This window comes from Hippoglossus stenolepis, chromosome 15, assembly GCF_022539355.2.
Source record: "Hippoglossus stenolepis isolate QCI-W04-F060 chromosome 15, HSTE1.2, whole genome shotgun sequence".
Taxonomy (NCBI): Eukaryota; Metazoa; Chordata; class Actinopteri; order Pleuronectiformes; family Pleuronectidae; genus Hippoglossus; species Hippoglossus stenolepis.
The window spans coordinates 19,834,268-19,855,822 of NC_061497.1; the positions used below are offsets into that span (position 1 = coordinate 19,834,268).

General features: G+C 43.2%; 1 protein-coding gene across 5 annotated transcripts in view; it reads left to right on the plus strand.

Moving 5' to 3' along the window:
- Positions 1-21,555, plus strand: part of tiam1a (TIAM Rac1 associated GEF 1a) — a 72,748-nt gene that overhangs the window by 31,231 nt on the left and 19,962 nt on the right. For 2 of the 5 annotated variants that reach the window (XM_035179018.2, XM_035179021.2), the window contains 12 exons: positions 3,143-3,249; positions 4,787-5,436; positions 6,424-6,704; positions 7,942-8,214; positions 8,323-8,551; positions 9,326-9,498; positions 9,991-10,215; positions 11,903-12,088; positions 15,755-15,901; positions 16,235-16,309; positions 19,137-19,307; positions 20,326-20,430. In XM_035179018.2, coding sequence (XP_035034909.1) covers positions 4,794-5,436; positions 6,424-6,704; positions 7,942-8,214; positions 8,323-8,551; positions 9,326-9,498; positions 9,991-10,215; positions 11,903-12,088; positions 15,755-15,901; positions 16,235-16,309; positions 19,137-19,307; positions 20,326-20,430 — 2,508 coding nt within the window. In that variant the 5' untranslated portion in view covers positions 3,143-3,249; positions 4,787-4,793. Of the gene's footprint in view, positions 1-3,142; positions 3,250-3,864; positions 3,947-4,022; positions 4,097-4,786; positions 5,437-6,423; positions 6,705-7,941; positions 8,215-8,322; positions 8,552-9,325; positions 9,499-9,990; positions 10,216-11,902; positions 12,089-15,754; positions 15,902-16,234; positions 16,310-19,136; positions 19,308-20,325; positions 20,431-21,555 lie in introns of those variants that run through there. The other 3 variants (XM_035179019.2, XM_035179022.2, XM_035179023.2) reach the window with 3 other exon arrangements.

Below are 21,555 nucleotides of genomic sequence, written 5' to 3' on the forward strand. Positions count from 1 at the left end.
TAGACGTGAGAGCCTATAGTTGTTGAGCATCTTTGAACGCAACTGTGGCAATGTGAGTCTGAGAGCTCCAGTCTGACAGCGTCGTAAAGTGACACTTCCAGAGACAAAGCTCAGCCTCGTATTCTTGGCATATGATAGATTTTGAATCTATTTGAATCCAGAAAGTCTGAGTTTTATGGTTAGTGATAAGTTCAGTAAAAATACGGTTAAAAATACAACCACAATGTGTTTTCTAGAAAGATATTTTTAGAGTTGTTCCTCCTCTCAGTGTGTGTCTGTCTGTGTATGTGTGTGTGTGGTGATAATGCTATGGCTGCTGTTGTCTAGGCCATTGTGTTAATACACTCTGTCAGTGTGTTAATATACTGCAAGAATGAGAGCGGGAATGAGAGACTGAGCGAAAGAGCGCGAATAATTATGTTTCCCCCCTTTTGTCTCGACTCCCTCAATTAAGCCTGAAGAGCGGCAGCCAGAGCACATGTCTACTTATCCACTTAAAGCTCAGAAACAATAGGACCCCCCAATGTCTCTCTATCTCGCTACCTCTCTCTCGTTCTCAGTTTTTTATCTCCTCCTCCCTGTCTCTCTCACTCTTCCATATCAAACTTCCATTCATAGCCCAGCCGCCCAATATGTTTTCTGTTTTCGTCCTTTCTCCCCTCTCTTGTCTGCACGAACCTCAGTGTGTTCCGCCGAGGGCCTCGCCTCACCTCTCAGCTCTACGTGGATTTTACGAAGTGCAACCCCCTCCCCTCCTCCTCTCCTCATCACCCCCCCCTCTCTCCGTCTTCCCGTGCCTTGCTGCAGGGCACGGGAAGAGGTAAAACGAAGAGACTAAACATTTTAGACTGTACACTGCCGGGGGAGAGGCAGCGGTTGGATTTCCCTTGTGTTGTGTCAGGCAGAATTATTCTGTTTGTTTAGCTTGTGTGTGTGTGTATATGTGTGTGTGTTTAGATCCTCTGCACTGAACTCACAACCAGATATATAGATGAATCATATGGCTCAGAAACAGTGATGCACGGTTCATGCAACCTGCCGCTCTCACTACTTAATAACCAATATTTAATTAATACGCTTAATTATTAACAAAGTAAACTGATGCCAGATTTAAAAGGGAGATAGGCCTGACTCCAAATCAAATATCCAGCACCTGCCGAGCATTATGTGAGGAGGCTAATGTGTGTGTTGTGTTTGGGGGGTGGGTGTTCAGCATGTGGGCTGAGATAAATCTCATCAGGCAGAATGGAGGATGGAGGATGGAAGACGGATGAGAAATAAAGATCGAAGCAGTAGGAAGAGGAGGAAGAGGAGGAAGAGGAGGAGAAGTATCAGGGTCAAGTTTAGCTTATGTAACTGTTTCCCACAGCAGGGGTGAAATGTGCTGCAGTGGCTAAGTTTGAATACACACAAACACAAACACACTCACTCTCACACGCACACAATCGCATGTGCAATGTCAGAGCTGACCTCGGAAAAAATGTGCTGTTTATGGTTTCCATGCATTTATATTTTCAGCGCTTTCTCTTGTTGTTATTTCTACTCGTCCTCATCTGAACTCTCATGTCTATAAACATATTAACAGTGTTTTCTGATTATTATCAATAATAATGTAACTGAGTGCTCTGAGTTCTTATAATTAACAGGACAAGGCCTGGTCAAGTACATCAGGAACAGCTTTACGGACACTTAACATCTACTCAAACAGAGCATCAGGCATTAAACACAACAATGGATGCTGTAGTCAGTCAGATGGGTCAAAATAACATTATAATCATAACAAACACTAGCACTTCAGATCCTAGGGAACAAAGTGATTATGCTCTTAAGAAAAGTGACGTCAGATGTTAAACCAGATGTGAAATATTGAAACAGGCCAACATCTACTTTACAACAGATAAAGACAGTTTATCACTTCCGCCAAAAAGGTTATGTGTTTAACCCCCATGTCCGACGGTTTACCACGAAACTTGGTGAAGGATCTGGATCAGGGTGCAGATCCTGGAATTTGACATTTTCACCAATTTCCTTGAGAATAATTCATGGATCTTCATTAAAAATATCTGCCATATCTAAGGAACTGAAAATAATAATAATAATAATAATAATAATTATTATATATTTTATATATTCAGCACCTTTCATTCATAAAATTCTGCTCAAGGTGCTTCACAATAAAATAAAACACATGAAATAAGATAGATCAATAAAAACATGTTAGCAATAGACTCAGGATAAAAACATAAAACTAGCAAAAGGTATAAAAAGATTTTTCTCTTTTTGTGTTTTTTTTACATGTGAAAGTTTCTCTTGCATGACTTTTCTGTTTTATTGAAACATCTGAAAAGTGTCTGCAGAAGCCAGTTTCCCAGCTCAACTGCTAAATACCTATCTTAGCCAAGTGAGAAGGATCACACATACAAATTAAAATTTTCTCTGCATAGTTGTGAACGGAAAATATGTGCAAATCTACACGCAAGCGAGGCATGCCAGCACTCGCATACCTTCACACTATACATAGCACATTATGGAAATCATGGTCTACTCTAAGCAGCTCAGGGCTGGTATTAGAGAAAATTAGGTCGTGTTGGCAAGGATCATTTAATTGAGTCTTAAGCAGAAAATCATACTCTGTGGCAGCTTTCATCTTCTGTCATTTCAAGGTGTGTGTGTGTGTGTGCACGTCTCTTTGTCTGCAAGGGAACAAGGGGTGTTTTCTCAAAATGTTTTGTGCACAAGCCTGTACACGCCTGCACCGTTTCTCGTTGCCAATGAGTTTCAGGGAGTAGTTCAAAGAAACTACGTTTTTTTGTGAGTTTTTGTTTTCTCCCGTCGGGCTCAGAAGATTTGTGTGCAGGTTTTGTGCATTTAAATATGTATTCATTGTTACTGACTTGGCCTCACTGCATTTTCTCAGCACCGTCACTGTCCGCAGAATCCCTTACTCCCTTCCTCCCTCATCCCTTCTCTGGTGCCTCTCTTCACCTGCCTCATGTCATGCACCTGGCAGATGCGTTCGTTTCAGAAGTGCGTTCTCGTCTTCCGTCTCCTCCTCTGTGCCTGTTTGACACGTCGGGTCACTTTGAAGTTGTGAGAGCTCTGGACTGAAACACTTCCCTCCCTCTTTTCCTGTTCATCTCAGGGCGAACCGACTCCACCGTTTGAGGATGTGTGGAGGGTCATGCGGTCGGTGAAAGACGACACCACAATGATGTGAGGATGCTGGTGATGCAGATGCTTTAACCACAGGTAGCCACAAAATAGCTGCTTTTATTTTGTCGTGCGTTGTACAATCCTACCAGTTTATTTGAATGTTTTATTTAGGTATGTATCATATTTTAATATAAATCTTGGATTTGTTTGTTTGGATTAAATCATTTGTGAAAACAGGTTTTTGTCTCGGAGAGGATTTTTCGCGGCCTCTCTGCAGGTTGACTCTACACTGAGAACCTGATGGTGTAGCTTTGATTTCGTGTGATTCACAGTCGAGCAAACAACCTGACAGCAGTTGACTCAGCAGCTCCGTGCGCTTATGTAACACACAGCATGAGGTGAAGCTGAGATAACTTAACGATCAACAAAATTCACTGCAGAGGCCACTGCATCCGTTGTTGCCTCAGCCAAGAGAATAAGTGTTCCTGAATGTCTAGATCCAAAAGTACAGAGAGCGACAAAGACTTTTAAATGACCTAAATTCGAATGCAACTTTTAAATGCGTGAGGAAAGAACAAAGTTGCTTTTTCAAGTTTTAAAAGTCCCTAAAAGCTGGGTGGGATTTTGATGCATTCTGAGTACTTAAATGGAACAAAACCACAAAACCTTTAGGGACCTTCTCTGAGATGTTAGTCGTGTTTATTCTCAAAACGAAAATTTTATTCTTTTTTTTTTTTGTCCCTGTGCTACATCGCCTGAGTGTGTTGTCTCAAGCAAATTCCCAATTGTCCAGGTCAGTTAAAGTAGCCACAAATAGACGAGGGAATTTCCACTTCAACTCTGGAAACCTGATCCCTCTCATTTGACAGCTCAGCCCTTACAAAGGACTCACAGAGATCCGGGATACCCTTGATACAGCACCATTAGTCAATGGGACATGAAGGTCAGTGATTTACCTGGTCATGATTTGAATCTCAAAGCCGACAGTAAAGATCAGTCTTTGTTCAGAGGGCAGGACAGTTCCTGAAAGGTTTTTGACAACCTGTAGTTTGGTTTGAAAGTTTTAAGAACAGGTCGTTAATTTCTGAGTAAGTAAAAACAAGCAAACTAAAAGACTTTTGATTTTCCAGTTCTTTTGCATGCTTTTCCACAAATTTTTTCTTTAACAAAACCTGCTTCACAGAATTATGTCAAATACACAATAGAGGTCTAAGAATCTGACTAATGCACAGATAATCATAATTTGATGGTACTCCAGAATTATGAAACTTTTGATACCCACCTGTAAAGAGCCCCAAACCGCAATATTTTTTGGTTTGCATTCTCTTGCAATATTTTGCATTACCTCACAACACCTTGCAGTTGAATAGTGTTGTTTGAACTAAAGAATCATCTGATGGATTACATTAAGGGAGTATCTGCCTTGGAATGAGCTTGATGAACTTCATAAGCAGAAATGTAGGTCACACTCTAAATCACAGATGTGGCACAAGACAAGTTATAAAACAACTAAGTCACTGTTTTACAAACTTAAAACAAGTAATCATGCTCTAGATTTATAATAATGATTTATGATGATAAGAACATTTTTTGATGTCTATGTTTCACAGAAACCTCTTTTTTTTATCTGCAGTTGAATCATGGGAAACGCGGAGAGTCAGAATGGGGACAGTGGTTTCTGTGGCGATGCGACGGGACCACTCTCCCGTAAGCACACGTCCCGCTCACTCCGTCTCTCCAGCAAGCAGCCGATCACCCGCCGCTCCCGAATCTCCTCTTCAGTGAAGCAGGAGCACAGGAACTCTGAAGCTTCAACTCGCTCCTCCAGCACTCCCAGCATCCCACAGTCGTTAGCGGAGAACGGACTGGAACCTTTCAACGCCACAGATGAGTTCGGAGAGTTTGGCATCAACCCTCACTGGACGCAGCGCGTTGCCATGACAATGAGGCCGGAGTCCTATCAGCAAGATGACGACCCGCTGGCCACACCGACTCCTGAAACCTCAGAGGCGGACACCGTTGCTCAGGATGGGGGAGAGGACTCCATGGGAGAGGGGGAGGGAGACGCTGCCGGAGAGGAGAGGTACCTCCAGCGGATGACCGAGGGCCCCAGAGAGGGAGGCAGTTTTAAAAAGAAGCGCTCGAAGTCTGCGGACATGTGGAGAGAAGACAGCCTGGAGTTCTCTATGTCTGACATGAGCCAGGAGCACCTGACCAGCACTGAGGAGATCATAGATGGAGGAGAAGAGGAGGAGGAGGAGCAGTTCACACGCCCCAATGCAGGTGAGGATGGTAAACACAAAAACTATTTGTAACACACAAAGATAAATCAATCCATTATCTATACAGCTTATCCTTTGAGGGTTGGGGAGCTGGAGCCAATCACAGCTGACATTGGGCGAGAGGCGGGGTTCAGTCTGGACGTATCACAGGGCCAATATATGGAAACTAACAACCTAACCCCAATGTGCATGTCTTTGCACTGTGGGGGGAAGCGAGAGTATTTGGAGAAAACTCACACAGACAAGGGGAGAACATGCAAACTCCTCACAGAAAGACCCCAACTGAACCGGGATTCAAACAAATAACCTTCTTATACTTATTGGAATGCTACATAATTAATCCCCAATTTTTTTTCTTGTGTTCAATCAGAAGCATATCCGTTGTTATTGTCAACACCAGTGAAAACTCTGCATATATTTCCATGGAGTCTTATAACTGGCATGTTATATTTCCAGCTTTAAACCAATACAGTAGATACTGAGGTATTTTTACTCAGTATATTATTTTCAAAAAGCATCACTGTAGCTGCACAAGAGACGGACGACTGATGGTTTGATAAAGTGATGGTTTGATTCACTTTACAGATGAGGGGGGGAGGGAGGTGAAAGAAATCACAGAGAGCCACTGAGTGTAGGAAAGAAATCATCTGAGAAAGTCACGTCTACTGATTGAAGGTTATCTGCCGTCCATCAGTTGCAGTTGATGATGGGTTTGTTAGTGTAGCTGGTGCTGTGCAGGAGCTGCAGCGGCTCAGCATCACAGCAGGAGGTAGAGCTGGTACGTTATCTGCTGAAGGTCTGAGTGCTGCCCCAGGTGGTCGGCGGGTAATGTATGGGCTTGGTACCCACATACACACACATAGAAGGACACACACACATATGGTGAAGGGTAAATTACCCATCAAATGTGTAACATAAACAGTAATCAGGATGCACAACCCTCAAAATACACACACTGCCCTGCATTAACCACCTGTGTACATTTCAGGCTCCGCTGAGAGAGCATCGTCTCTGGACCATCTGTGCAGCCAGCAGAGTCCTGGCCTCAGGGGGCAGAGGAGCCGCTACCCTAAAAACCGGAGAGAGGCTGATTGTGGCGGAGATGGAGAGGAGGGGTTGATGTCTCCGACCGAGGAGGATCTTGGCGGCTATGGAGCGTTCACGCTTCCTTGCCGACGGTCCCACTGCCTGTCTGAGGGCTTGGGAGGCCTCGGCATTCCGGCGGCACCGTGCCCTGCTTTCCAGGGACGCCGTGCACAAACTACCCAGGTTGGATCGCGTTTCATTAACTTTTAAATGAATATACAAAGCAAATGAATACAAAATCAGGTTACAAGTCTTTTCCTTCTGTCTCCCTCCTGAAACATAGACCCGTACATGTAGAGAGAGGACCTTGTTTACCAGTAGTATCCAGAAAGTTCAGGCAGTTCACAGGCATGAAAGAGGACACCAGTCAATCCAATTAACATTTTGTTGACAACAGACATTTCCTGTGTGTGCTCATACTCTGCAGTTGTGTGTGTGTTCCTCTTCGTGTATTTTCATAGTGGGAAATTAAAGAAGTCAGATACAAAGTCACTGCGGGGCTACTTGTCTGACGATGGCCTGGTTTCTCCATTCCCCCTCCAGGAATGAAAGCAATAAAGCATGATATCTTCCCTTCCTCATTCACCAGCCACTCACACACTGTAAATACGCACAGACAGGGACACTTGGATCATAATTTACAGGCTTATCTTACAAAAGCAGACTCACTCAAAGGGTAAAAGAGAAAGACGCTGTGATGTCGCACCAATAACCCAGTTAATACGGGATTCAATGGACACAAACAAAACCACATCAGGAGAATTAAGAATTATAAAATGCTTTCAATAATTTCCATGTGTCATGGTTGGAAAAAAAAAAAAAAAAGTTGGTAAATAAAGAAGGAAGTGTGGAAATGGGAAACCAGGCTTTTGTTTCAACTCATTCCCAGAACCTCCAAGCGCCCTTGGATAGCGGTGCACCCTAAGTGCTCATTATAAATTCATCTAGCCAGGCTGAGGGGGATGTTAGACGGGATATAAATAGATCGACAACACGGCAAAAACAAAGAGAAAAAAGAACAGAAGGAGGCTGTGTTTGGTGAAGGAAAAGTGTGAAAGCACAGAAAACCCTGCAGCTTGAAGTGGAAAGTCTCCATGTTGAAGAAATGCACGGCGAAATATGTGCACAAACACACACTAACGCAGCCAAAGACACACATATACAAACATAGACCCAGAGACCCTGTGTGTAGCATGACCTGTCAGGTTGATTCTTGCAACTGGAGTGAAATGACCTCTTGCATTATGACCTCTCCTTTAGACTGACATGATTGGTCATTCATGCAGTGCTCACTATAGATTACTGTTACGTTTATGTGTAGTTTCACCGGTGCAATTGCATATTTTTCTATCCAGACACATCAGTTTCGGTACATACATTAATAAACCATGAGTAAACCTGTTGTATTTTTGGCCGACAGGACATCTCTGCTATTTTGGGTGAAGGAAGCGAGTATGGCGACAGTGGCATCGATGGCGTCACCACGGAGATAGACGGGGACGGAGAGCTGGTGTCACGGCGCTGTAAAGCCATGTCGGCCTCCTTCTCAGTGTACTCGGCTACCGAGAGCAGCGTCTTCAACGGCAGCGACAGCGGAAGCAGCAGCGCCGGAGGAGGAGAGGGAAGAGGTGGCGAAGGAGGAAGGGGAGGAGTGTACGAGAATTTCCGGAAGGAGCTGGACAATCAAGCCTGGGTTAGTTACTTTTTCTATGTGTGTGTATGTGCATTTTTTTCCCTTCAAAATATAGTAAAGTATGTTTCTAATTCCTTCATCTTGCTATGACCCCCCCCCCCCCATCAGATGCCGGGTCGGGACTGCCTGGAGGAGGCTGGGTCGGCTGTGAGTGATGAGCAGAGCAGCAGCACCCTCAGCAGCGCGTATCCATCGGACGCTCTGATTGGCTGTGCACAAGGCACGGTCAGGAAGGCAGGAGCTCTGGCCGTGAAGAACTTCCTGGTTCATAAGAAAAACAAGAAGGTGGAACCTGCAACGAGGCGCAAGTGGAAACACTACTGGGTTTCTCTGAAAGGTGATGCATAGACAGACATCGATAGTTTTCAATGGAGAGTTGACAGAAAGTTTTGAGCAGCAGGTTTCCATCCAGATCCAGATTCAAACAGGACAATGTGATTACAAGATGTTGAGCACATCAGGCCCTGACGCCATCGGAACCCTCGTCATGACCTCTTAAAATCTTCTCCATGCCCTTAAATGCTCCTGCATCCAAAACCAAACCAATCGAACATTTCGTTACCGATATCTTTTAGTCTCTAACAGATCCGAGTATTTGATGAGAAAACATATTATTTTTGCCAAAATCCTGCATCTGTAATGTTGCCTTCAGATAAACATGGTAACCTGGCCTGTTTAATCTCTCACTCCCTCTATCCTGTTAGACTGGAATCACATCACATCTTAACACGCTATGTGCCCTTGGTTGTCGCCTCTGCTCTCACCCTTTCTCGTGTGGCCTCACATTGCTTCTCCTCGGCCTCGTCTCTATTTAATTTTACGGCGGCGGCTGTATCTAATCCAATCTCGTACTCTCAAAATGCAGATGCAGCATTTGCAGCTGCATTCCTCCGGCCCCTCTAAACATAAATACATTTAATGTTTTCCCACTATTCCTCCTGAACTCATGTTACATGTTAGCATCAATAAAGGCCCATAATTGTATTTTTATTTTGTTGTTTGTAAATTTGCGTAAGCCTTGTTTTGCCAATTGGTTTCAATAAAAAAAAAGGAATAAATTAATTAAACAAAATTTCTTTCCCCTCCATTTCTATTTTCTGTGGTCTTCAAGGCTGCACCCTTTTCCTGTACGACTCGGACGGCCGCTCGGGTATCGACCTTAACAGCGTTCCCAAACACTCGCTGTGGGTGGAGAACAGCATCGTACAGGCCGTACCGGAACATCCGAAGAAAAATTTCGTCTTCTGCCTCAGCAACTCAGTGGGGGATGCATTCCTCTTCCAGGTGAGAGAGACACTGGTATTTAAAACATGCCTGTGACATAACAGTTGTGTCCCTTTTAAATCAGAGGTGCTCAAACCCATGGTTACGGCTCAAACAACAGAGTCTCGTAAACCATTTCGCAATAATTTCTCCTCAGGGACTTGTGCGTGTGCGTGTGCGTGTGCGTGTGTGCGTGCGTGTGTGCGTGCGTGACATTTAGCCATGTGGGAGATAAGCCAGTCCTGTGTCCATGTGTTTGTTTCATGTGTGACATGTTTAAAGGCCACACTGTCAAGCTCTGACAGTGATCCGCCACTGGGACCATTGTGTAATATTAAAATGTGTCTAATTATATTCATGGCATCTGTCCACGGTGACATTCAGTCAAAGAAACATAAGATAAATGATAAAATGATGATGAGATTAGAGGGTAATGTTGTGATTTCAATTCTTTTAGGTGTCAAGTTTCCTAATTTCCTTCCCTCTTCCCTTTTCTCCCCCTTCCCTTGTCAGACGTCCGGCCAGACGGAGCTGGAGAACTGGATCACGGCGATCCATTCCGCGTGCGCCGCCGCTCTCGCTCGGCAGCATCACAGGGAGGACACGGTGCGACTGCTGCGCACCGAGGTCCGCAAGCTGGAGCAGAAGATCGACATGGACGAGAAGATGAAGAAGATGGGAGACATGCAGCTGTCCACCGTCACAGATGGCAAGAAGAGGAAGACCATACTGGAGCAGGTATGGAGATCTGAGTTATGTGTCAAGAACTAGTCAAATACATAAAGTTGTTGGTTCAGGATGAAAAACAAAGAAATGCCCACCACACACAACAGGAAGTTATCAAAAGACACATGTGCTGCTGATATAAACCAGGTTTGTGATGTGTTGAGCACTACCACTGGAGGTCTTTAGCTTCCACACGACTTAAGAGAAACCCCCTCAGGGTCTTTACAGATGCTCATCTCTGTACCTTTGAACTGCACTAATGCTCTCACACGCTCAAAACTCTGCAATAAATCATCTTTACTGTGTGGCGTCATCCAGACAAAATGTTCCTAGGGAGCACTCGCAACGACAGATGTTTTCAGATTTTCCCGACTGGTGCTCATTTGCAACCACATGCAAGTGCAGAATGCAGAATATTCACAACACATGTCGGACCACACATGTGATGCACACACCAGCAGGCAGGTGAACCTGAAGTCTTTTTCGCTAATTTGTTCATATTTAGTTGCTGTATGGAAACACATCAAAGCTGTTCCAAGATCAGGTTTGTTCACTTTCAGCAGAACATTGCGTGTGGCTTTATTCTCTAACTCAATGCATGTCTGGAGTTGCTGCTGAATGTTAAAGCAACATTGCATTAACGGATGAAGAATGTGCTCGCCGACAATAGGCCTCCCTGTGTGAACCTCTTTACCTTTGTGTGGGGGATTTGGATGACAGTCAAGTTTGAGGAGCAAAAATCCATATCACATAAAAACCTTCAACCTGAGGCTTCTATTACTGACAGCGATATTCTGATATTAACCCGATTAAGATAATAGTCTGAATAAAACACTTCCACATAAGCATTATTTTCTGATTACCTTGATTTGAATAAGATCAGTAGAGCACCTTCCTCCGCCAAGGCCCAGTCGTCCCTCTATGAAACCTCATGTAGATTCACTAGATCCGGATTTTTATTCAGCTCTGCCCTAAATTACACACTGATAGATATCACTTCTCGAACTATGCCTGATATTTAGTTGTTGTGTAATGTTGCAGACAAACAAACAAATGCAGATGAAAACATAACCTCCTTGGTGTAGGTAATAAAAAACGTGTATACATCTCAATCATGTGTATCATAACTACGACCAACGATTGGAGTTATTGCAACTCTGAGTGACGTCTTGTAAGAGTTATCTTTGGACATTTATTATCTGGGACCAGATGTCAACACAAAATGAGTTCACATGAGAAGACAGCTCTCTGATCCATGTTAAAGTCAAGATGCAGGGAAAAAGCTTCTGTATAAAATTTGTATTAACTGAAGCAAATGGATGAAGGCAGGAAACCAGTGCAAATTCAATCTAGGTTGTGTTGCATGGTGAGTGTTCCTGTGTTCCGCCTCCCACGGTCCACCCTGTGATACATTGCACATAGCACAACAGGTCGGCGACTGGTGGGGGCTGTGTTGGTGAGTAATACCTCTCCACAGGGGCTTCAGCACTCCCACATCATCCTCCAACAAACGGCCGAATCACCGTGTAACACAGTGATCTTTTATGCATATATTTTTAAAAACCCTTTTCTTCTCTCTTGTGGTTTTCATCTCTGGCCTTCCCAGGGATAAATGTGGATCTAATCAGCAAAGTTTGCTCATGTTACATAACCACGAATCCATCCCTCTCACTGTGTTTCACACGTCTCCCTCCGTCAGATCTTCTTGTGGGAGCAGAACTTGGAGCGGTTTCACATGGATCTGTTCCGCTGCCGCTGCTACCTGGCCAGTCTGCAAGGCGGCGAGCCCCCCAACCCAAAACGCCTGCTGGGCTTCGTGTCACGTCCCACCAAGCTGGCCATGGGACGCCTGGGCATCTTCTCCGTATCTTCCTTCCATGCGCTGGTACGAATTCCCGTACATCCACTTCCATTCATGCACACACTTTAACTCATTCCACAACTTGCTGCCATTATATTCTTAAACCTTATCAAAGCTCCTTAATCTGAAACTCAAACTCTGCCTCACGGGTCTCTACATGCTGCAGTAGGAATTGCGTGAGAGGTTCACAATTGCCCACTCTCAGTACAAGCCCAGCTTGGAGAGTGGGTGTGTTTATCTGGGTGTTGGAGAGAGCGACTTGTCACTGACACCTACTGAAATCAGGGATTTCTGCATGCCTGACAAATGTGCAAACTACCACACACCGTATGTAGCCTTAAGTTAAAACAATTATATTTGGACATGCATGCAGAAATAAAAGGAAAGGGAATGCACAACAGCCACATATCAGCTTTGAAATCATGTAGAGCTGGAGAGCATTGATCAATAGGTTTTATGTTGGATAACACGCTAGAATCTGCCCACCCCAAAAAAATCCCCAACTGCAGACGAGCCAGAGTCGACTCAAGTTTGGTTCTCTGATGACAGTCAGGAGTGTTTCAAGGGACTTTGGGGCCCTTGGAAAAGGGGACATGGGGGTAATCTCAAAATTGTACATATAGTGCAAACCATGCATACACATGAGTTAATTGTTGTTGCTGTGGATGAATATAAGCTGCCATTCTTGGGAGGGCCTCTCTCAGCTCAGGGCCCCAGGTAACTGTTGCAACGCCCCTGAAGTCAGTCTGAATTAGTGAGCTACCTGTGCAGCTTTAGGCTACAGAAACATTTGTTGACAGCTTAAATTACTAACTAATCGTATACCTTTTGTTCATATTGACACAGGTTGCATATTTGGGCCTTTTCCTCTGCAGCCCTCAGTTGCTTCACACTTTGCACTGACTATGGAAATAGTCAGATTCAGTAGAAACAAATGGAAAACACTCCAGCTGCATGAATTGGCATTGCTGCAAAACCACAACAGAAACGATTCTGTCTCTTTGCTGCATTCTTTCCGTGGTTTGACTGGGTTGTAAACCTTCGTATTTAAATTTTACTCTCTGCATTTTGAACGACTAAAACACTGTTGTCTGTCCTTCACGACTCCCAACAGAAAAAATTAAGTTCAAATTCAATGATATGACAATTCTAACTCCAGCACTGACCTCAAGCTAACCCTGCAAATATAATCCAGATCAAAACAGCCATTTAATAAAATAAAAACCTAACAAAACTGTCTTGCACTCGTCTTTTCACTCTATCCTTACATGGACTTTTAACATCTCAAGGTATCCTATGTACACAATGTACACATTGAACTATATGCACCTGCAGACAGTGTCCTCACGTTGCAACATTCACAACATTCCCCTCGAGAAATAACAAGAAAATGACAACAAGGCATTCTGGACATTTGCTCTCTGCGACTGGGGCTGACGGCTTCAGCCTGCGGGTAAAAGCCAAGTTATTCGCTCAGTGCTCTGCACTGTGCGCATGTCGTAACCTCGAGGGCTCTACAGATGTACAGGATGACACAAGCGTATCATGTGAGCGCGCACCCTCTGCCAAGCAACAACCGGGAAGGGCAGAGTGGAGACAAGCAGGTGGAAACAGTATCTCTGTGGTCCAGCTTCACAGGCAACAAGCCGGTTGCAGCAAACACACACAATCACACATCATAACATCACAGTGTGGGTTTTTTTTTTTCAGAGATTGGTGGATCAATAAAAACTCTGTTAGGAATCTGCCATCCCTGAGGCACTTTCCCACAAACAGGCTTAACACTCTCTCTGCTCTGTTGGCCCCCCCCACCCCTACCCTTTCCTTCTGCTGCCTACACCTCCACTTCCTTTGTCTGCGTCTGTCTCATTCAGACTCTTTCTCCTTATCGGCCATATTTTCCTTCCCACTAGTCTTTCTTCACTATTTCCTCCTCTTTTTCTCAACCTATATCTTGTTATTCCCTCCTGTCTTCCCTCTATAATAACTAGCATGTCCCTTTATCACCCACATTTTAGATTTTATTATTGAATTCAACAATACTAAATAACTGAGCAGATTTTGGAGCACATTTTAGCCACATGTAAACTGCTATATTCAGATTTAAAAAGTAGCACTGAGTACCAAGACCCAACAGTCACTTTGAATTCAATCAATCTGCGCAAGATTCCACACACTCGTAAATATCAGCCTTCTACATATATCACTCAATATCAAAGAAAGAAATAAAGAAATCCCTGGATTCATCCCTTTGCCCTGATCCACGAAATAATTTAATGGGTTCTTTTTTGGCCCATTTCCCATTCTTCCGCCAAGTTTCATGGAAATCTGTTCTATCTTTTTTTTTGCTTAATCCAGCTGACAAACAAACAAAGGTTGTCAAATGTAATGAACTAAATGACAATGAAACAGAGTAAAATTAAGAGCAGAACGTCATAATTAATTAATGAAAGTCTTGTTATAAGACTTGTTTTTTATGTTTTTCTTGCTTTACTTGCTTCAGTAATTCGGTCTATTTATCAGTGTTGTTATTATCTATGTCCAACAGAGACACTGTAGTGAAATAGGCAGTTAAATGTCCTCTTGCGTGCAGCTCGCATGAGACGAGTCTTGAAGACAACCTGACCTATTATGTTTGACGTGTGTGCGTCTCATGAGGCTAGTGAGGAGACCAATGAGCACACACAATTATATAATGTGCTCGCGTGCGTGTGCACATACATACCAGTATGTGCGTCACATTGTGTACGTGTGCACCATATAGTCAGTGAGTCAGAGCAGCTCATGGCCCAGTAGTTCAAAGTGAATTAACCCAGAAATGCCAGTAGTGGTTTCTCCGTTTGTGTTGCACTGTAGGTCAGTGGGGGGGGGTTGAGAGTTTGAAACTGTTCTAGATGTTCCAGTAGCAGATACTGACAATGTGTGATTTTATGTCTTGGTGTGTTTATACGCCTCCATGTGCATTTATGTCTGCATGCAAGAAGTGACTCACAGTGCATAGACTCATCGTACTGCTGTCAGTGTACATATAGCATTTTTTATATTTTATCTCACTTGTCAATCACTATAACTTTTATTGTTTAGTGTCCCTGTATTTGCTTCTATGCATTTTATTTTATTAATTCATTTTAATCTTATTTTTATTTTTTGTAAATCTGCATTGTATGTAGGTGCTTGTATAAATAAATATTATTTAATCAGTAGTTTACCTTAAAAAAAACTGAGTAAATGGAATTAGTATTAAATCTTAAAGGTAATAATACAGAGATCAGCTAAGTAGCACTTGATTGCAATTAATCACATATTTAAGTATTTATACATTAAGCATATTTACTCCAATCAAATGTTAATCACTATAATGTCTCTTAATTACCTAATAGACAATGTAATTGACAACATGTGTAGTCAATGGCTCGCTGGACTCTGAACCTTTTGTAGTTTGCAGGTCATTGAAATAAATCAAAATGAATGAAATAAGTAAAGTTTATTTACAGATATGGATACGTGCATTGTAGGTGGATAAGGTTTTATTCTAACTAAAACAAGAAGTATTTTAATGTATCTATGAGCAGCATGAATTACTCATATACTATGAATGACTTAGCCTGCTCTATGAACAACTTTTATGTTGATTGTCCATAATTAAGGTTCCAATTAAATTCATGTTCTGTGTTATTATCACTGTCACAGGTGGCGGCTCGTACGGAGTGCAGCATCCGGAGGCGAAACCAGCCGATGCCCCGAACCTTCAGCAAACGTCGAAGCCGGTTCTCCTCCCTGTGGGGGCTGGACACCACCTCCAAGAGGAAGAGCAAGGGTCATCCCTCCATCAACCAGGTCAGCTCCATCGTACCACATCCAGGCTGCAAGAGTTTGCATAACGTAGTGTTTGAAGTAGTAAAACTTTACGATAGTGGCTTTAGATAGAAACTAAAAGCATGTGTCAAATAAATAAATACAAATGTAAATGTAGGAAGAATTTAGAGACATAGCAAGTTGACCATAAATTATATTTAATGTAGATATTGGTTTTATTAAGAATGCAGGAAATAAATATATAATGCAGGTTTGAGAGTTGAATAAATGTTCAGTGTAAAGTTCCTTCTAGTTGTGAGTATGATACGTTTAGATGCAGCTGAGATGTTAAATGCTATATTTGTGCGGCTGCAGGTTTTCGTAGAGGGGGTGGAGTCCACGAAAAAACCCTTGGAGCGAATGTTTGAAGACTCCGTCAGTGAGAAATCTGTAAGTACTTAATCGTCTTTACTTCAAAATACAAGTGGACCATAGGAATCCACCTTGTCTTCTCTTTTGCATTCGTCAGACAAAACATTCTCAAGAAGATCTTTATTGTTTCTTTTCTTTCTAAAGACACTTACCATTTAATTAGTGTAACCACAAGTAGGCAAGAACTTCGCTTTCCATTATGTCCCTTGTCCGTCCTGCATCCAAACTAAGATGAATAATGACACTTCAGATACAAAGAATGTTTGTATCTCTACAGTTATTTTCTACCTAAGGCAAAGCACTAAGTTCCTCCTCCCTTTCTCAGTTTGGCATTCACTTCAGAGAACCAGGGCTCGTTCAGCTGCGGGCCGATTCCGTGTCATTGTTTTCCTTTCTCATCAGCCAACATAAAAATTACTGGGGCATCTGATGAACCTTTGTACTTGTATAATGGGTGATGGGCTACTTAAGCCCCCGAGGCCAGAAACAACGCTGGATTTTTCCACCTCTTTTGACTGAGCTGACATCCTTTCGGTGTTCTGGTTCCTCAGTTGGTCGGTTATCTTGGGGAGGAAGCACAAAAAAATCCCTGCACCCTTTCCAGATCAGCGAGCATTTCTTTGAGGTCATTTTTACAAGTTTTAATGTCTTCAGACGTCCACTTCTCTCAGACACGAGCGAGAGGATGAACAACCCTTCTTTTCATTTTCTGCAGCTGTTTCTCCTCCTGCAACAGTCGTCGAATCAGTTGCTTCAGAAAACCTTTGCAGGAGTAACATGGGTGCGCGCTCTCTTTCTTCTTGCTACTGATGACTTGATTCTGACTGTATTCTCATTCTCGACCCTCAACACCATCTCCAGATCAGCGTTGACACATTCCCATTTTTTGTCTTCATTCGCTCCGGGCAATTCCGACTCTATCAGCATCATTGGCTGTATCGACCGGAGGGTTATTCCTGTCATCCAATCCTACTGAGACAAAATTGATCTGATATCTTCAGATCATTAGCTTTGTGATGCTTCAACAAATTATGCAGACGTTTGCTACCAGGGGACCGGACGGTTTCACACCATCTGTGCTCTCACTGGTATCTGTCGTACACACTGCATTGTTCTGACGATTTCAAGTCTTCAGAAAGAAAACCAGATTATCTAAGGCCACCACAGGACTGTAGTTTTCCAGTCGTGCCTCATACCAGGCTGGGTAAATGATGAATTAATATGAACTGTGGGGGAAAATGTCCTATTACCCGTGGGCTGAGCAAGTACAAGCCAGGCAGCTCCATATTTAATGAGAACTGGTTGAAGGAAGCTGAGATGAGGGGGAGAGGGAATACAGGCCTGTGTCTGAACTCAGGAGATAGAAGCAAACTTAACTAGCGCTAACCCGACTCCGACTGTGGAAGCCCCCTGTGGCACCATGGGAGATTGATTTCCTTCCACCCACGCCCAACTTCAGCTGGCAGGGGTTACAGTAAAGAAATGCATTTTGTAGGAAGTGAACTCAGTTTGTCGATGGAGCTGAAAATGCTGCATCAGTGACAAAGATTTCCCGTCGATGAGGATTTCCGGCGAGAATCGTTCAAAATATTTGCATCTGATGGGCTTAGACTTTAATTTTTGTGTTTGTTCTGGGGAATCCCACTGAAGGCAAAGAAGGGAATAAGAGAGTGGGATATTTTGGTGAACTGCCCACCCAGCAGAGGCATCGTACTTGGGCCAGGAGGGGAGCCAGATGGTGCTGAGCAGGGCTGGGGAGTTCAGGGAGTTGGGGGGAGGTACTCGCTATGAGCCCCCCCCCTGGTATGTGTGTGTATGTGTTTTGTTTGTGCCCGTGAACATGTGCATGTGCATTTGTTTGTGCATACAAATACAAAAACTGTCTATATCCACTATGCAGCCAAATCAAAATGTATTGAAACAGGGACCACTCGGCCAGAGCGTTAACCATCTACAGATTGTGTGGCGTGAATGAAGGATCGGGAGGAGGGAGATGATGGAGTGATGCACAGATAGAGGGGAAAGGGGCAACAGAAGGAGAGACAGTGATTAGTGGGGGGGGGTGCGGGGAAAGCGGCAGAGGCCTGAGAGAACAAACGAGGATGCTGCTGTTACTTGATAGCACTTGATAAGGTATCAGTGACAGACAGTGTGAGGTCGAGCAGAAGAGACGAGGCTGACATGGCCGCCAGATTGTCTAAGGTCACGCTGACGGACTGAAAGGTTGGAAGGAATGTACGCACATACTCTACATGTGAAGGTTCCATTGCACATATATGTAACACATACCCACACAGGGAGAAGATTCACAGCATCAAGAGGCTCTCATCAACAACATGAATTAGATTTTGTAATCAGATATTCCAGCTGCTTTCAGGCCACCAGCAGATTCTGGTCTCATCAGTCCAAGCAAATCTGGTTACTTTCGCGAGCAAGAAAATCAATAATGATGAATTAGGGGAATTTCTGCACAATATCTGTGGATAATAGAATATCTGTACCTCTGTCGGGGAGGTTATGTTTTCACCCCTGTTCATTGGTTTATTTCCAGTTGGTTTTATTGTTTATTTGTCAGCAGGATTATACAAAAACTACAAAATACTTTTCTACAAAACTCGGTGGAAAGATGGGGCATGGGCGAAGAAAGATATTATTAAATTTGGGGGCAGATCCAGTATTTTCATTAAATATTTTCAATTGATCCAGATGACTGATGAGTTTGTGCATTTTGGTTGACGTATGTGCTCAACTTATTGCCATTCTAGTTTTTCTCACTGAGCACAAAACCAACTCATCGATGCATAAACCCTCACTTTGTGTGTGTCTATGTTTGTTAACTTCTCAGAAGGAGACAGAGGCATCGGTGAAGAGTCTTCCCCAGCAGAACGTCGACAGCTACATTTGGGTTCCCGATTACCTGACTCCCTCCTGGGTGTGTCTGCCAAACGACCAGCCTGTCCTGGCCATCATACAGCCTGGGGACACGGCGCTGGAAGTCCTCAGCACCATCTGCAAGGTGGGCTGCTGCTGATAGCAACACACACGTTATATCAGTGGAGACTATGTCTTAGCTATGCGAGTCTGTTGCTGCACAACACGTAGGTTGATGATTACAGAACGTTTTACACGATTTGGAACGACAGGTGATGGATGAGCAGCTCGCCCTCACACATACACAAAGGCAGCTAATAAAACTGGTCGAGCAAATGATTTATTTTAACGGCTTCGACAAACACATGAAGTCTTGAGTAACATGTCTCATCAAATTGAACACAGCTCTGTTGAAGAATAATGTTAGTGGTTGCATTAGGATTCTCACCATTAACAGTGTGTTGACAGACAAATATGTAGTCAACATTTTAAAATTCCACTCAGGGTAACAGGTAAAGAAAAGTATGTGAATCTTCTGAGAGAACCTGAGGCATAAAACTGTGACAGGTATTTTTCTAGTCAAACCGAAGAAGGACCGTGCAGATGTCACCTTATCTTAGTTGTTTGCTTACAATAAACACTGCCTGTCACTGTCACACACACACACAACTGTCGTTCCACTTCATCTCCTCTTTTCTCTAATTGGTCTCAGCCGCAGCACGAGAATAATGATGCCTAATGACACGTATACGTTCCACTTAAGGGTCTGTCAGAAAACAAGCTGATCAATGTGGTTGCGTGGGCGATCGGGTGCACACATTCCATAAACATGTCACAAGGAACTGGAGCGTCTAACTCATGCGCCCTGTGTGGTAGATGTATGCAGAATTATGTGGGTTACATACATGAGTTCATACATGTAGGACTTTCTCCTGGTCTCAGTGGATGTCATGACGTATAGAGTGTGGTAAAGAACAGAGTGTTTTGATAGTTGAGATTATATTTTGTAGCATGTGATGACAGGGTTGGTGTTAAAATCACAGGAAGAATAAATCACAAGTTGGGGTTAAATGGCATCAATTAGAGTGATTGTGTCTCTAATTTTGGAAAGCAGCATTTTCATCTGTGTTTCTTCTCGTTTCTCTTCTGTCTCGTTCCTACAGACCCACAAGATAGACCGATCCAGCCACTACCTGCGTTTGAAAGTGTGGGTTGACAACAAAATGCTCTTCTATGTTCCTCAGCTTGAAGACGACGTCTCAGATCTGGTGAGGAAATGCACGATTAAGGACTGTGGTAATAGATTGTGACATAAAGGAGTAAATATCCAGATGCACAACCATGAAACTACAATATCAAGTAATCAGATATGATGAGAATACAGTAACAGGTTTTCTTAGAAAGGAAATATTTTCGTGGCAGGAATAGTTTGTAATTCTCAGCGATATGGTCGATAAACACCGTGAATTTATATTACTACACTCGGCTTTGCTGTGGGAAAGACTATGGATAACATGGTGTTTCCAGGGTTATTCTCTACTCAGCAACTCTACTCTGAAATTAAATTATTGTGGGATTCCTTCATATTGGTTGTACTAGACTTAGGTTTTAAATTTAATTCATTATGGTCATTAAATGTCTTAAATTTAACTTGTTTTAATGGGCAGAAACCCTGAATTATCATTATGTGACAATTAAAACAGATTTTTACATTTTTGTGTTTTTGCTATATTACAGTCTCAGCTGAGACCCCAATATTCCACTTGGAATTCGGGGTCATCACCTCATTATTAATTCATTTGCATTTCATTTCTTGCAGAAATGGATGCAAGCTTGTGCATGTTTTATGATTTGGCTGCAGATTTGAGCTTGCAATGCATTCAAAATTCCCTGAATGCAAAAGACACATCATCGCATATATGATATAAATTATGCAAAACAGCATTCCGACTATATTGTGTGCAGTGTGATCTGTGCACGTTTGTAATTTTCTTATTATTCACATAAACAATCAGTCATTGCAACAACAAAACAAAAAAAACCTCACCTCCACATTAATCTGCCACCGTGAACCCAGAAAGGAATTCTCCGTGTGACGGTGCTGTGTAGGTGATTCGCTGAACTCGTCTTCTCACAGAACAATCACTGTATTTTCCTCAAGAGCTCTTTTATCCTCCTGCTTTGATCAGTGACTCATTCCACCCTCTTTCATCCTCCGTGTATGATATCACATTATTATTTCCTCCACACTGAAGCTCATAGCACACTGCGGACTTCTGTCCCCGTCTGTTGCTTCATACACACAGCTGTGTCTATGCTCTGGCCCGCTGTGAGGTCTGACCCCCGTGTGTGAGCACCCACTCATTTTACAGACTCGACCTGGAGTGTGACCC